This window comes from Coptis chinensis, chromosome 5 (assembly GCF_015680905.1).
Source record: "Coptis chinensis isolate HL-2020 chromosome 5, ASM1568090v1, whole genome shotgun sequence".
Taxonomy (NCBI): Eukaryota; Viridiplantae; Streptophyta; class Magnoliopsida; order Ranunculales; family Ranunculaceae; genus Coptis; species Coptis chinensis.
In genome coordinates, this window is record NC_141460.1 from 68,541,478 (window position 1) to 68,558,175 (window position 16,698).

The 16,698-nt window shown below is 35.7% G+C and overlaps 2 protein-coding genes across 2 annotated transcripts; both read left to right on the forward strand.

Annotated features, from left to right (window-relative positions):
• Window positions 1-5,177: 5,177 nt before the first annotated feature.
• Window positions 5,178-14,074, forward strand: LOC147498543 (Thioredoxin superfamily protein). The gene is made up of 3 exons (XM_086560492.1): window positions 5,178-5,842; window positions 5,921-6,126; window positions 13,797-14,074. Exons 1-3 carry the CDS (start codon window positions 5,460-5,462, stop codon window positions 13,940-13,942), a joined length of 735 nt encoding a protein of 244 aa, XP_086416618.1. The 5' UTR covers window positions 5,178-5,459; the 3' UTR covers window positions 13,943-14,074.
• Window positions 14,066-16,474, forward strand: LOC147498544 (small COPII coat GTPase SAR1A). Its single transcript, XM_086560493.1, has 3 exons — window positions 14,066-14,374; window positions 14,446-14,577; window positions 16,017-16,474. The coding sequence occupies exons 1-3, from the start codon at window positions 14,246-14,248 to the stop codon at window positions 16,335-16,337; spliced, it is 582 nt and encodes a 193-aa protein (XP_086416619.1). The 5' UTR covers window positions 14,066-14,245; the 3' UTR covers window positions 16,338-16,474.
• Window positions 16,475-16,698: the final 224 nt, after the last annotated feature.

A 16,698-nucleotide genomic window follows, 5' to 3' on the forward strand; every position in this document is an offset into this window, starting at 1 on the left:
AGAACATAAATATTATGTATTGTATAGCTGACCTTCATAATAACAAATTGTAAACTTGTATTGTTTTCTTTTCTTATTGGTAATTAACATACATTTAGACTTTATTTGATGGAGACAGCCATAAAATAAGAGAAAAGAGAATGAACTTTCTACTAAATTGTAATTAGGCTACTACATGCAATGCCATTTGGTAGTCCTAGTATCAAATAATAGCATATATACTAGGGCCTCATATAGTAGAAAGTAGGACAAGTAAATATGAAAAGAAATGTAAATCAAAATGCAGAAAAACACAATGTGAGAAGCCCTCATCTTCTTTCAATCATTATAGCATGTGTCTATGATACAATAAATAGCATATGAGAATTGTGGTTGACTGGTTATAACGTAGTTTGGTGTTTCACTCTTGGGCTGCACTTAAGTGTTTAAGTTTGTGTTTCAATGCCTAAACATTGTGGTTTGGTTTTTGAATCATGGCTATGTTTTTAAATGAAATTACGACTATATTTAGTACTTAAGTATTCACATTCAAATTACAGGTATGTGTGGTACTTGAGTGTTCACATTCAAATTATGCCTACATTTTCGCGTTCAAATTATCATCGACATATTTCATTATGATGTACGCATTGGAAAAAGACTCTTATTCCAATATAGCTCTACCACTTTGCCATCGCTTGCAATACTTATTAAATCCAATATAGTAGTTTAATGGGAGTATGCTACATATAGTAGTTTAATAGGAGTATGCTATAGATAGTAGTTTAATAGTAGTATGTTACATCTAGTGGCTTAATTGGAGTATGCTACATCTACTATTTTAATATAAGTTGGTCAATGCATTTGTTCCCTTCGTATGCTCCAACAATATAACCCGTCCCTCCTTTTACATTTCTTTTATAAACAGCATCAACATCTAGGGTTTAGGGTTTTTACCCTTTTTTTTAAAAAAAAAAACTCAGTTATTGCTACTGCATAAGATCCAATCAAGCATAAGAAGCACGAAGCAAGCATAAGAGCACGTTAATTTTGCAAAAATGAAGGTAATTTCCCTTTAAATTCATGAGTTTGATTAAGTTTAAGTTTTAGGGGTAAATAAGAGAAAATTTTGAGTTATTGAGTGTCATTCTTCACTTAGAATTTTATCAAGTATAAAGAGCGTGAAGAATTTGATCTTTGAAATGTTAACAGAGATAAATTTTAATGTATCAAGTATAAAGAGCATGAAAAAATTTGTTGGTTGTGTGAAGGTTTTCCTTCCTTCATGGATTAGTAATTCTTGAATAATTGAACTTGGTTGAGCTATTGGTCTGAAGTAGCCTATTAAAAAGTTTAATTTCTGCATTAGTTGTTGATCGAGACATTTGTTCATTGTCGCTATCTTCATGAGTTTCAAATTAAGAAGTACATGTTTCGTTCACCACAGGTTGAATGTCAGGTATGTGATCAACTTGGACACTCAGCTATTGAGTGCCAATTTATGTACTCTCGCTGTAAAGAAGCTACATGTGATGGGATCCGATTGTTAGGCAAATCGCAAACAACAAGCAATCCAGAAAGGAAGTACTTGAAGTGCCAGCATGATTCATGTCGAAGTTATTTGCAATGGTTGGATGAAGCTGTTTCTGATCAACTTTCGGATCAAGCTCATCAACAAACGAATGCTTTAAGTGTGGTCAGCCAGGCCATTGGATGAACGAGTGCCCTTGGGTAAACTGTGAATGCAATACAAAAGGCTGTAAGGGGAGGAAGACTGTTAAGACTACCAAGTATGGATTAAATGTTGGAGAAAAGTATTTGAAATGCAAGATCTGCCAGGGATTTCAATGGCTTCGTGATGCAATGAAGATGGCATCAAGAAAGAAAACAACCACTTTGACTCCGGAACTTATTGTTACACTGAAAATGACTCTGTCTGAATTCTCAAACCTAAAAATAAATTGAAAAATGTAATGTGTAATGCAAAGTTCAACTTTGAACTTCTGCACAGTTATAGCTTTGTAAGATGGCTCCTTGTAAGATGTATTCTAACATTTTTCTCTCTTTTTCTGATTGCAAGTTTTAGCTTAGTAAGGTGTAACCTGACATTTTTATGATTGCAACTCTATAATGCTCACGATGTATGTATCTGAAGCACTTGACAAACGCTTGACAACTTTTTTAAACTGAAGCATTTATCTGTGTCTTTTTGCTCATTTTGCTGTAACTTTTTCGGTAATAGCCCATTTTGTTATGTCCGTTCAGCCATGCTAGCAGTTAAGATACAATCTGATGTAACATGTTTGCACTGTGAACACATGACAAGTATGAAAATAACCTATCAGAACTCCATAACTCTCTTTTTAACATAAATCTTCTTTACTATATGGAATCCATAATGTAGTGACATACAAAACAAAGTTGCACTAACTAGATGCAATCTCAGGTAGTATGCCGATTTTTTAGGAAAAATAGTTTGAGATACAATGGTTTTATCATATGATTAAACACTAACTTTTATCATATGATTAAACTTCTTTTAAGTGATTGCTTATTAATCTCAACACCAGTTTTGTAGCACTTCAATGTATATGAAACTCAGAGTATCATACTATTGAATTATATGTAACTTCGAGTAACATATTATTGAATAATATATATATATGTGTGTGTGTGTGTGTGTGTGTGTGTGTGTGTGTGTGTGACTAAGTGTAGCATATTATTGAAGTATTATGCGATTTATAGTATCATATTCCTGAAATATATGAAACTACTAGTATCATATTATTGAATATGAGATTAATAGTATCATACTATTGAAGTCTATGTAACTTAGAGTATCATATTATTGAATTTGTGACTAAGAGTATCATATTATTGAAGTATTATGGTCTTTATAGTATCATATTCCTGCAATATATGTAATGAATTGTATCATATTATAGAATATGTGATTTATAGTATCATACTATTGAAGTATATGTAACTTTGAGTACCATATTATTGACTATGTGAGTAAGAGTATCATATTATTGAAGTACCTAATCCTGGGTTGTATAGGACATGGTTTGAGTGCGACAAGCAAGTATAACGGGGTTTCCTAATACTTTGCACCAAAGTTTTGCTTCTATAGAGGAGGGACAACGAGCTATAGAAGGACAACGAGCATGGACTCTCTACAATAGTCAACACAGTGCTTCATTGCACCCTTCAAAAGGCCACATGCAACTATGTCTCGAGCTAATAGTCACAAGTGCTTCCTGAAGCTCCAATTGTCCCACTGAATTTTTCATAAACTCTATCTCCTCTTCCAGCTGTGCCTAATCTCGTTCACTAGATTTAATATGTCATTTATTATTCGATACTAACGTATATACTATATGTAGTAGTTTAACTAAAGTATGCTACAACTAGTGGTTTAATGGGTAGCTTAGTGACCCAATTGAAACTTCTTCACCCGGTTATTCTAATTTTATCCTTTAAAATATGTGGCTGAAAATCCTATGCACGCGAAATTTGGGTGCACCCGACGCACTTTAGACGTATTAAATAATATCATCCAAAGAAAGAGTGGAAAATTGAAATTTGGTCTCCAAAGGGTCACGGGGGCATTTTGGTAATTTTCAGCTCGAAATTCAAAAAGCAGCGAAACTTCAGCCATAGCTAGAACATGAACATGATGAGGAGAGTCTAAAGACGCTAATAGAAGATGAAAAGAAAGAAGTTTGATATAGAAATGAAGACTCTATAATGTAAATCACCTTATATGATCAAATTTAATTCAAGGCAAAATCGTGGATGAATTATGTCTGGGGTGCAAAAATGGGGTGTCTACATACTTTGATCATGTATGTTGGTGATCAACACTTCAGGCTATTCTTGATGAGACTAACCATTTAGGCATATTATACATCTTATTACTTGGCTTATTATATGCTCAAGGTGTACTTTCTTCTGATTTAATATACTAATTGCTATTTTTTTTTAATTTGTTCATTATGAAATGGGTTAACGAACATTACCCCCTACTAGATGAGCCAATTAGGATCCCCCCCCCCCCTAAATACACACAAAAAAACACGGTCAATCCAAGTTGACTTTTTTTTTTTGTACTTAAGGGGGAGACCCTAATTTTCACCATCTAGTAAGGGGGAAATCTTAATTGACTCATCTAGTAAGGGGGGAGGTGGTAATACTAGTTAACCCTTATGAAATTTTGTATAACAAAAACCCCACCATTTGAAATAAATGAAAAAAAAAAAAAAAAAACAATGGTACGGTGTATAACTAATTGTTTAGGTGTGTGATTGGCAGCAACTTCTATTCTTTTTAGTGGTTTCGGAGAAATTTTGAGTGCTTATTATACTTCAAAGCATCTTCATCTTCCTTCATAAGCATCTGAAGTGGATTTTCTGATTAGATTTTCTTTAGATTATCTCTCTTTGATTTGAACCATAATATATATAGCATGATTTTTTTTTTTTTTTTTTTTTTTCGCAGATTTCAATCCGAAACTACATCTACATTTAACCACAATTACACGTCAAGTTCACTAAGCTGAGAAACATTAGTACATTTTTTTTAACCGACCTTTTTATTCACAAAGTTGAGGGTCTGAAGATGTTAAAGTCAAGTAGAAGTCCATGAAAAGTGTATTGATCGCTCAAGTGTGCCCATCTTATATCTTGAACGTTGAAAGGTTAAGTGTTGGTTTTAAATAGTTAAATGTTGATATGCAGTAGTATAAATTACACTCCAAAGTCATAAACAAATGTCAAAATTTATCAAAATTTTGTAACGTTATGGGAGCAGCATATTTTGATCGGATATTGCTTCATCTTTAATTCTGTTGGCTCTATAATAAGTCCCAATAAAATCCCTTAAAGAATAATTTTAATTTATACATTCATTTTTTTTTCCCTTATAACAATCGCTTCCAGATTACAATGTTATGTTATGTTACATTAAGTGCTATTGAATTTTTAGCAGGCACACTACATGCATAGTGCTTACCATAAGGTGTTATAACAACATGATTATTTCCCTATGAACCAACATGAGCTCATGGGTTTGTTTTACCACCGAAAGGAAACTGACTCGACTAGGGATGTACCATGACAACTTCAAAGAATCTGAATGCAAACAATGAAGCAATATCAATATACGAATCTGAAGGCAAGCAATGAAGCAATATCAATATACCATGTCCAGAAAGCAGTGCCATGTACTAGAAATGAAGAAGACTAGGTGCAAGATGGTGTGTTATTATTTGTTACAAACAATTATTAATTTAACAAGAAATATATAGCTAGTGGTAGTATTTGGATTCAGTCCACACATCACTATGACACACATTGAGATACGTAATTATGAAATTTATGTGTACGGTTAATAATATTTCGTTTGATTACTTTTCTCTGGAAATATTAAAAGCTACTCTTGTGAAATTGTTTAAAGTGTAAAAAAAAAAAAAGGGAAAAATGGGGGATTATCATTTTGTGTATAAAGATTTAGAAGGAACATCAACACAATGGGATGACATACAAACTAAGCTTGGCAATTTACCACCAAAACCTCCTGTTTTCAAACCACCCACTTTCACTCCCGAAGATTCCAAGCCAAAAGACAAATCATGGATTCACAATAAAACCGAAGATGAATTAGAAGATCTAGAGGACGATACTAATCTAGATGATGACCGCTTTCTAGAAGAATACCGGAAGAAACGGTTGGCAGAAATCAAAGAAGCTACAAAAGTCTCCAGATTTGGATCGGTTATACCGATATCCGGTGTCGATTTTGTACGTGAAGTTTCACAGGCGGAATCTGATGTTTGGGTGGTTGTGTTTCTATATAAAGAAGGGTAAAAGTTTAAGTCTTTTTTTTTTTTTTTTTTTTAATAGTTTAATTGCAACAACTCATTTATTGTTTTATTGGGTAGGATTGCGGAATGTGGAGTAGTTTTGAATTGTTTGGAGGAGTTAGCTACCAAGTATCCAGTGACGAAATTTGTTAAGATTGTGTCGACTGATTGTATTCAGAATTACCCGGATCGGAATCTTCCTACTCTTTTGGTGTATAATAATGGTGCTGTTAAAGCTACTTATGTCGGGATGCATCATTTTGGAAGGAGATGTACGCCAGAAGGTATGTTCTACTTTGTTATTTTATCATCCACAGTACTTATAGATTTACAGTAAATGGAAGAGAATAGTGAGAAGGGTGTAGGGTCTTTATAGCAAACTCATTTCAACAATTAGCTGTGACTCGATGGTTATTCATCAATGGATTCATTCATAATATGTGGTGTAAATATGGTAGAGTGAACATCAAAAGGAGTTGGTGGAAGTTGAATATTGAATAATGAGGCATTTGTTCCACCTTCTAAATGGAAATGTAGTCCACTTATGAATATTGAAATATTGTTTGGTTAGGCATTTGTTCCTCTTATATTTCTAAATGAATCATAGGATACATTAAGAAATGTAATGTCCACTTATATAAAACCAGCTATCATAAAATTGTAAAAAGAAGACAAATAGGGGGTTGTTTGCTAGGACCAGGGTTTGTTCAGATTTTTTAGTCTCTTCTTCTATATTTCAGCTACTATTTCATCAGACTAATAGAATCATAGGATCATCCAATTGTTTTCTAAGTAGGTTAAGAATTTTAACATGAGGAAAAGAGGATAAAAGTTTGGTGATATTCTTTTTTTAGTTTTTCAAAAAGATTTTGGATTTCCTTAAAATAATATATTGTTTTGACTAAATAAGAATGAAATCTACCTTTGGTACTGTTAACTTAAGGGAGAGGTAATCAAAAGAGCACATTATATTCTAAATTATTCCGATTCATTACACTGCTGGATACAGGAACTTTAGGAATTGCAAACGCTCATTACACTAATGTGATTCATTACACGATGCAGCAGAGTTAGACATCCCTCGGATCCCCCTAAATATGCTTTTAACTGCAGATTCATTATTAACAGACACTGTCTGCCAAGTAATGGGGAATAGCATAGGTCTGGTCCTTTCTCTCACCACATAGATTTTGATTTGCTAGATCGAAGCTAGTAGTTGAAACTGTTGTGACCAGAAACGGAGCTGGAGCACTTGAGTTTTCCAAGTAAACACATAAGAACAGCATCCAGAATCTGGAAATTAGTAATTTCCTTGTCACCTTCCCTTAAGAGGCTTTGAAGACTTCGTATGCTCATAAAGCCAAGATTCATAATGGCACAACACAGAAACAGCTCAGATGGCTTAGTTAGTATTACCATAGATTTGGGTTTGAAAATTGCTAGTCTAGTTAGCCATTCACTTATCAGAAAGATAAGAGAAAATTTATTGCTCCTGATCGCTTTTGGCGACACTTATTAGATATAGGTAGATAGCATAGTCCTTTGTGTTCAGCGCCTATACTTTTTGAAGAAACCCTATGGAAATACTGATAAGAACAAAGAACAGAAATTGGTGCCCTAGGTGGTGCATTTTTAACCATCTTTGTTTTCCTTGATGCTCATGTTATCTAACTTGAAGTTGTGAACATCTCTCTCTCAGTTCTAATTGCCTCTATCATGGAAGAGTTTGGTTCTTTGGGGTCTTTATTGGTGAATGGTTGCTGGTAGTGGCATTAATAGGAAAGAAGGAGATCCATTAAACATTTACTTTGATTCTTATGAGAGGATTGTGTACTAAGCTATTTATACTAAAACTCAAATTTGTCTCTGCTGTCCATTATTGGAGAAGATCCTAATGTAGAATCAAAGAAGGGAAGGGAGACACTGAACTTAACATCTTCACGTGAGTGGAATTTTTCTTGCTTGTTCTTAAAGTTGCTATGTTGCAAGAAAAATCTGGTTAGTTGCTCTTGATCCTACAAGGAAAAAGTAGCATCAGGTAGGTGTTGATATTTATATTTACATTTATCTTGAGAAGTATCAACATTATATTTTATGAATGAAAAAAATTATATTTATAAAGAACTCAAAGAAACGAGTTCTTCTTTCAATACGCATTGTCAACAGATTGTTCAAATGAGTTTTTCTTTTTCGAATACAAGGAGAATGATTAAAAATTTCCTAATCCATAGTGACGTGAAATTTTTTATGGGGCTCATGAGTCAAAAGGCCCTCTTTTGGTATGCTGGACAATCTTGTCTAAGTGAAAAGACAAATGGATACATATATTTTTACTTGTTTTGTTCATATTTTTATTTGAACCCAAACAGGTTTTTGTGGCCGTAATCCCAGCGATGTAATCAAATAAGTACCAAGACGAGAACTCCCTCCTGTTTAGAATTAAGCATCAACCATTTCAATTATACATTGATCGATATTCCTATCCTACCTGGATCACAAATGGATTCTGTAATGTCATCGATGCTCAATTTGGTTTGTGAGAAATAGAGTAAAAGATATGATTCTTTTATGAATCATTAGAAATTAGAAAGGAAACAAGGGGCTGTTAAAATTAGATTCTTAAACAGATTTAATTTAAAAAGAACAATCTTTATTCTGATAAAATTGGACAACGGAAATATCTGTTGATATAGCATCTGGTGTTGATCCTATCCTTGCTATGAGCTCTCTTGGGCTACGGTTCAGGTCAACAGTTACAGAGTTTTTTGAGAAACCTCCTGTAGTGATTCAGGCAGTTTTCTCCTTCCGCGATCTTGATCTGGAGCGTCTCATTCCTTTCCTTTCGTTGCCTGCAATACCCGAGCTCCCTGCTTCTACTGGAGCAGCCTCTTCACTTGTTATATCCGCTGGAGCGTCCTTGACTATTCGTTTATCTAACTATCATTCGTTGCGGTAACTCTATTTATTCTATTATATGGTCGAGTAGGCAGAAGGAAATTATAAGAATCTTTTTATTTACCTTTGCACTGATAGGACTAATAATTTGCATAGTCTCCTTTGTTTTCAACATCAGATAGATAATGTGTTTGAAAGAAACTCTTTCTTTGGCCTTTAGATGGTATTGGGCTCATTATAGCTTCCCTCTTTTGACGCTGATTTGTGGGTTTTGAGAGCCGTGAAAAAAAAAACTAGTAATATAAGCTAAGGGTGATTGCCAGATCTGCTGGATTAGTATGATTCTGACTGAACAAAGGGGCATCCTTCCTCTTTAAGGTCCTGGATCCGATGCTTTGCCCTCAAGTGCGCCGTGTAATAAGAATACATATTTAGAATGATGAAAGTGATTTCCGTTTAGAATCGTCGTATTGGAACTGAGAAGAGAGTGATAATATCCACATGCATATGTTCTTTAGTGAGAACAACACGAACTACTAGTAATCCAATTATTAAATTGATGAATAATAAATCTTTCAAATATCTAAGAAAACTCCAGTTCACCTAATCAAAAGCTTTCGTGATATCAACCTTGCATATGATACCTGGTGCATTCTGACGAAGTCTCAAATCAATACACTCGTTGGCTATCAATATACCATCAAGTATTTTCCGCCTCTTGATGAAATCACCTTGAAATCTAGAGATTATATTTGTTAATACTACCTTCAAGCAAACTGCCAAGACCCTGGAGATGATTTTATAAATGCCTCCAATTAAACTAATAGGTCTGAAATCTGACATATCCATTGCCCCCTCATGCTTTGGAATAAGAGTGATGTACATGGAATTGTTGTGCCAGTCAATGAAAGCTGAATCTTGAAACATTTACACAACGGCCATCGCATCATCCTTGAGAAAATGCCAGCATTTGCGATAAAATTCCATATGAAAGCCATCGGGTCCCGGAGACTTGTCTCCTTTGAATCCCTTCACCACGTCCTCTACTTCTTCAATGCTAAAATCCCTCTCTAGCCATTGTTCCCTTTCCTCCAAAATTGTCTCAAATTCTAGGCCCTCTAAAAGTCGGACGAAAGTCTTCCTTCTCTGTATAAAGAGCAGTATAATGCCCCACTAATGTGGTTTTTTATTTCAGCTTTATCTGACAGCACTCTACTGTCCACCCGGATTTTAGAGATGTCCTTGATCCTATTCTTTTTGTTGTCCACTGTATGAAAGTACTTAGTGCATCCATCACCATCCTTAGCCCACAGCGTTTTCTATTTCACCCTCCATGAAATCTCCTCCCTCTTCAAAAGAGTTTGGAGCTTTGCATTAGCCTCAGATTTTGTTATGAATTCCTCCTGGGTAAGACCCCTCTCCTCTTCTAACTTATCAAGTAATGTTAGTTAAGTTAGACTGAAGCAAAGCAATGTTACTGAACTAGGATTGTTGATTGTCTATGAACAATCCTAGTTCAGTAGCATTGCTTTACTTCAGTCTAACTAAGAGTTCAGTGAGACAAACACTATCAGTCTTAAACACCCTAGCAAGACCAACTTGAATCTTTGGCTGTAAGCCATTAATATATCAATATTGAAGCTGACATATTGAGCCTTGTGAAAAGAAGGGAAGTTTTTCAGTGTGAACTTGTATAGATGGAGAAAGCTGTCTCAAGTTATGAAGTAGTGTAAATAATTCCCGCTCATGAGTGTGGGGAACACAATCTCGCTGCAAGGCTTATTTCTTCTTTTGCCTGGAAAGGATGTGATTTATGAGTATTACCTGCTGTTTGATAGTTACTCACTATTATTTTATATTTGTTTTTCCGTCAAGCAAGAAATGGATGTGCCTACCAAACCTGTGAATAAGTAACCAATTCAGTGGCACAAGCCAAATACCGTTAGAGTCAGACATGCTCTTGTACGAAAATAATTTCTCATTTCAATTCGATCAATTAACATGGCTAATTGACTAGTAATCTAGTATTATCTCATTTGAATACTTGAGTCGCTAACCAGTAGTAGGGAAGGTCCCAGAAAGTGACTCAGTATCAGATTCAGAAGAACCACAAGGAAAGATTCGTTAGAAGGATCACTGTTAGAATTAGTAGTAGGGATACTTTAGTATTATAAGCCAATTCTTGTATCTGGGTATGTTGTGGGGTTGTAATTAGCTAACATTTGGTTCTCGCTAAGGTTTAGCTAACAATTTCATGGGCATAGATATACATTTTATTGATTAAAGAACAGAAAGAATCAGAAGAGCTACAAGGAAGGTGGGTCATAATTTTGAGTCTTTTGTTGCTAGGTGGGATTTGTCTAATGTTCTTAGACTTGGGGTGATTGGTTGCATTTCTTTGGTCTTTCTGGTCGTTGTTTCCTTGTATATGTTTTTCTTACATATTTTCACTTGGTTGGGAGCATCAGGAGGAATCTCTATTTGTTTCTCTACCACATTGTGCATGGTGTTCTCCAAACTTTTGATAGTTTAGAAAGATTCTGTTGATCCTGGTCATGCAATTAATTTGTCAATTGGGGTATAGTGTAGTTACACTCTTTGTTATGGAGGATGTTAGACATCCTCAGGAAATTTCTGTTACTTAAGTTGTGGAGGAACACCAAACACCCAATATTGATAGTGAACGCCAATTTCATGTGAAATAAATAACTCCAGATAATGGAATTTCTTCCCCCAAGGCTTTATTCTGGATCATCCTTCTTGTTAGGTGGAACTTATAACCACTCCTCGACACTTCTATTTCCCAGGTTGTCAATTGCATCATCCATAATATGTCGTGTAGATGTGGTAGAACGAGGATCAAAAGGAGGTGGTGGAAGTTGAGTACGAATGACAAGGCAATTGTTTTGGCTTTTGAATACTGATTAGAAGTGTGCCCCACTAATGGATCCATCAATCTTAGCAAATAAGTTGTCTTCCTAGGTATTTTCGTTCAGAAATTCATTTTCAAAATTTGGTCAGCAGTGAGAACAATTGCACTCATTCAGAACTTTCAATCAGCGGAAAAGTGACATACTGGATTCAACAAGTGAATCAGAACCAGCGCTCAGACATGAAATTGAACACAGCCTAAGCTTGTCAAGGACTTGGTCAGGTGGGAGAGGAGTAGTTGTCGGCATTGTGGTGGTTAGAGTTTGTCTGGTATTTTCATTGTTAAAGTTCAGGACATCATATTAGGGGTTTGGTTTTGGGGGGCACGTCATGAGATGGAGGCGTTTGTGGGTGTGAAACACCAGTTTGTACTATGTAGGCCTAAGCAGTCCACTGGCTGTTGGTATGGTGTTATAAGTAATGACATGTAGTAGCAATGATATATTGTTGGGAGATTGCGGCGTAAGGGATTGATTAGGATATGAGGATGAATAGAATAAGGATGAACCTTCCCTCGGCTGAAATAGTTTAGGTCCAGATAATATGTTTTTTTTTCAGTGATTGCTCCAATTTCACTTATTAACCGTATGTTGTCTCATCAATGATTTCTTACTAGTATTTATTGCGACTTCCTAGGAAACATGGTGGCTTGTTCTAGTAGGATTGTAACTGTTTCATTATCCCATGCTCGAGTACTCTATACTCGAAATTTACATACATACTATTTTGTAATATGCGTTAGCCTAAGGGTGTTGGCATATTTGATTAGTCGAAACCATGACGGGAAAACTGAGCTGTTAGGTTGGTCACAATATGACTTATTGGGTATGGTAGCATGGGTTGAAGTTTGAGCTCTGGGAGCTGTTTTGAAGACATCAAGACATCAGCTTTGGCTCATCTGAACACCATACTAGCAATGGTATGTGACCTAGTGATTAGTGAGAGATGGTTTAGAGTTTCGTTCACACTTGTGCTTGGAATAACTCTAGAACTCTCAACACTCTTACTTGTTTAAAAGTACACATGATATTGTGACAGTGAAGCTGAATAATCAAACTTCTGAATTTATACAAAGTACAAATCAGCGGGAGTGAAAATGCTCGATTTTTGTGTATGAACTGAGCGTGCTATTCATAGTGCAAGTCCATCAGTGTGCAAAATTGAGCTTTACTTTATCAATCAATTGGCATATCGACTTGATTGGTCAGAAGCCTCTAGGAGAAGCTCAGGTTTTTTCTGGACCAAGTAGAATATGATGGTTAACCAGTTTGTCCAACCAGAAAGGTTTAACATGAGCTCCCAACAATGGAGCATCACTAGGTGAGTTTGCTTACAAGGAAGGTTTATCGAGGAACTTAGGGTGCTTGGAGGGTGCATTTTGCTTGAAATTTAAAAACGTAGGTAGAGTTAGGAGGGTTAATGCATGTTGCCTGGTGTTTAGTATGGTAGGATAGATAACATCCTGTATGCGAGTGCCTTGTGGTTTATCCTGGTTGGGGGGGTTTCCACTAAAGAACCTCGGTGACATAATTGTTTGAACAGATTACCTAGTCAAGTTAATTTAGTTCTATAATACGTGGTCTGTTGGTCCTTTAGTCTGTCTGGCTTAAACTGCTTAGCATGGACTGCATATGGTTGCTACATATTTCTAAGCTCATGTTGGGAAGTTTTCTGCGACTATCAATCAGTTAACAGTGGCAGGGAATGACATCTGTTGGTAAATCAAGTTAGCCTACAGAAAGGGTTTTGGTTTGAATAAAATTGATCGTGTTAAAAAATGATTGAGAAGTGAGACTGACTGATCTGTAGAGTATTTGTCAACCAAAAGGGAGATGTAATCCAGTTGCAAATTAGTAGTTATTGCTCCACACTGTTTCTTTGAATATATACATCTCCCATCGCTTGCTCCTTATGTGAGAGTAGGATCTTCAAGATCAGCTATAAAGCGAGTATGCTGCTAAGCAGCATTGGAACCGTCAGTAGGGGATATAAGAACACGAGTCTGTTTTCTCCTTTTTTTTTTTTTAAAAGGATTATTTAGTTTGAATGTTTTTATAAAGGGCGTATATTCTATTTATGGTATCTTTTGGCTTTGGCTCATAACCGATGTCTATTCTGGTGTCCTCAGGTGTGGCGCTAGCACTTTGTCAATCAGATCCTGTACTTAATGACGGGCAAAGTGGAAGCGATGTCATTGAAGGAGTCCGCAAGAGGTTTATAGAGAAAGTTGTGGCGCAGCATGAAGACGATGAGGATGCATATTTTAGTGATTAGAGTGATTGCAAATATGTATTTTACTACAGCCATATTTTCCCTTCTATAGTTTGTGTGTGTTTGTATTTCTCGGAAGCTTTGACCGTGTTAATTAATAAACATCAGTCGATTAATGTATCTCTTGTTGACAAATTTTGATGTTTGTATGTCGGTTGCAGTTTATTTTATTTTGTTTTCCCACACAAAACACGTGTGTTGGCAATCTAAAAACTCAATTTCCGGGAGCATTGAAATGAAACTCAATACTCGCAAGTCCGTCCAGCTGTTAAATAATAATAAGATCTGAATTTGGATCCAAAAAAAATGTTCATTGTAGATTGGTTTTACGGTGTGTTAGCATCCCTCGGTTTATGGCAAAAAGAAGCCAAGATCTTATTTCTAGGTCTTGACAACGCTGGCAAAACCACTCTTCTCCACATGCTCAAAGACGAGGTCGGTTTTGTTTGTTTCATAATAGTATCATTTTGTTTTTCTTAACATTAAATTGGATTATTTGTTTGTAGAGATTAGTTCAACACCAACCTACGCAGTACCCGACATCAGAGGAATTGAGTATTGGGAAAATTAAGTTTAAGGCTTTTGATTTGGGTGGTCATCAAATTGCTCGTAGAGTCTGGAAGGATTACTACGCTAAGGTATTGTTATTATTTCTAATTATAATTATAATAGATTCAGGACTCGAATCTGCTTTTGTTCAATTATTGTTACATCCAAATTAGACATATTTTTATGTTTTGGATGTAACAATTAGAGGGATAATTGGAGATTTGACTGGTTGCTTAAGCGGCTGTTACTGCACAATAAAATTGTTGGAATATTGTGAAGCAACAAGGTAATAGACTTTCTGTGGCAGGGATTTATGCTTTCAGATGGATGACTGCTAACGTTTCAATAAATGGATTGGGAATAAAAAGTGGAATTAGAATGAGTATATAAATAGTGTACGAGTATTACTTAGTCAATGTACGTACTGGCATTTGACTTATTAGTTAATAAAAAACAAATGTTTTTTTTTTTTTTTTACCTCAATGCATTTTTCGTAAATGCAGTATAATTTGAATTGCATATGTGATCTGTCTCAGCGCCATCAAGGGATCTCTGATACGGATGCATGTCTAGAAAAATGTTTCATCCGTTTTGTCAATGAACCTTCAGGAATGGCAGTTGGTTCCGAGATTAGTTTCGTTAAATTCTATAGGCTTATGGTTGTGGTCAATCATTGATTTCCATTAATACGTTTATCGAAGTTCATTTGGTATATTCTTTAATTCAGATTTCATGTGTGATGGTATATTTGAACATCTCAACTACTACCAATGGACTTCTGGTACAGATGCATTTGTGACTATAAAATGTGATTGGTGATTGATGACATTTCAAATTGCATTTAGATTTTACATTCTTAACGATTTCAGCTAAAAAGATCTTTCAGCAGCCAGCCATTTGTATTCACATTTGGTTTTCATATAGAAGTTCAAAACCTAATAATGTAGGAATTTATGTGTGTACCTACATGGATACTTCAATGGTTTGTTGTGTGGGTGTTCTTACTTTGGGTATGTTAGTCCGCTTGTAATTGCTTTCAATTGGTGTTGACTGACAGGACGTGTTATTTTTATGCCCTTACCCATTGGTGGTCATAACATAATTTCATATTTATTTCATCAATTTTCCTTTACGTATAAAGCTAGAATTGCAAATTCCTATCTTCCTGGTATAACACTTCTGAGCTTGCACTGCATATGTTGGTTAGTCTGTGTTCTCATTTGGTTCTCCAATTACATTTAAACATGTATTCTTTGTGAGCTCCCATTCTCCTCTGAACCTTGGTTTCCTGTTGTTGTTATTGCAGTTGTATTAATAGATTATCTGTGCGAGTTTTGCATTCTATGTGTGGCTTATTTGGCATAATTGTACCTAGCTTATGTTAGTGATGGTCTCTGATTGGTAATTTCACATAATTTCCTATTCACGGTCAGATATAGGTTTTAAGTTGATATTTCTTCAGTGCAAGTCTTGTTTTACAATCGATGCAAGAAATGGTGAGTTGTAATCTCTGTGCAATTATCTGAAGGTTGATGCAGTTGTATACCTGGTTGATTCTTACGACAAGGAGAGGTTTGCCGAGTCAAAGAAGGAGTTGGATGCCCTCCTTTCAGATGAATCCCTGGCCAGCGTTCCATTTCTTATTTTAGGGAATAAGATTGACATTCCATATGCAGCCTCAGAAGACGAGCTACGTTTCCACTTGGGATTGACCAACTTCACCACGGGTAAGGGAAAGGTGAACCTAGCTGACTCCAATGTCCGTCCACTTGAAGTCTTTATGTGCAGTATCGTACGCAAGATGGGGTATGGTGAAGGTTTCAAGTGGATGTCTCAATATATCAAGTAGGGGTCTAGGACTCTAGTCAGGCAGATGTGCCTATTTCAAGTGCTATGTTCTACATGCTTTTATCAGTTGGTGTTAAAAGATATTTTTGTTTCTATTGTTTCACATTTCTCAATGTGTTTAGTAATGTGTTAAAAGAATTAGATTCCAGCACAGCAAACACAGAAATGAGATAAAGAACTGGGAAGGCCCCTTGATAGTAGAAAATTGGAAACCGTGGTTCGGACTTCGGACGCAGCTCAACAAACCCCAGCCAGCTTTGGACTGGACGACTCCAGTTCAACTCGGGATTCTCCCGCTGCATCGCCAAACACAAGAAGTAATATAATGTCCCACCACTTATGCCATGCCCACTTTCTAAAAT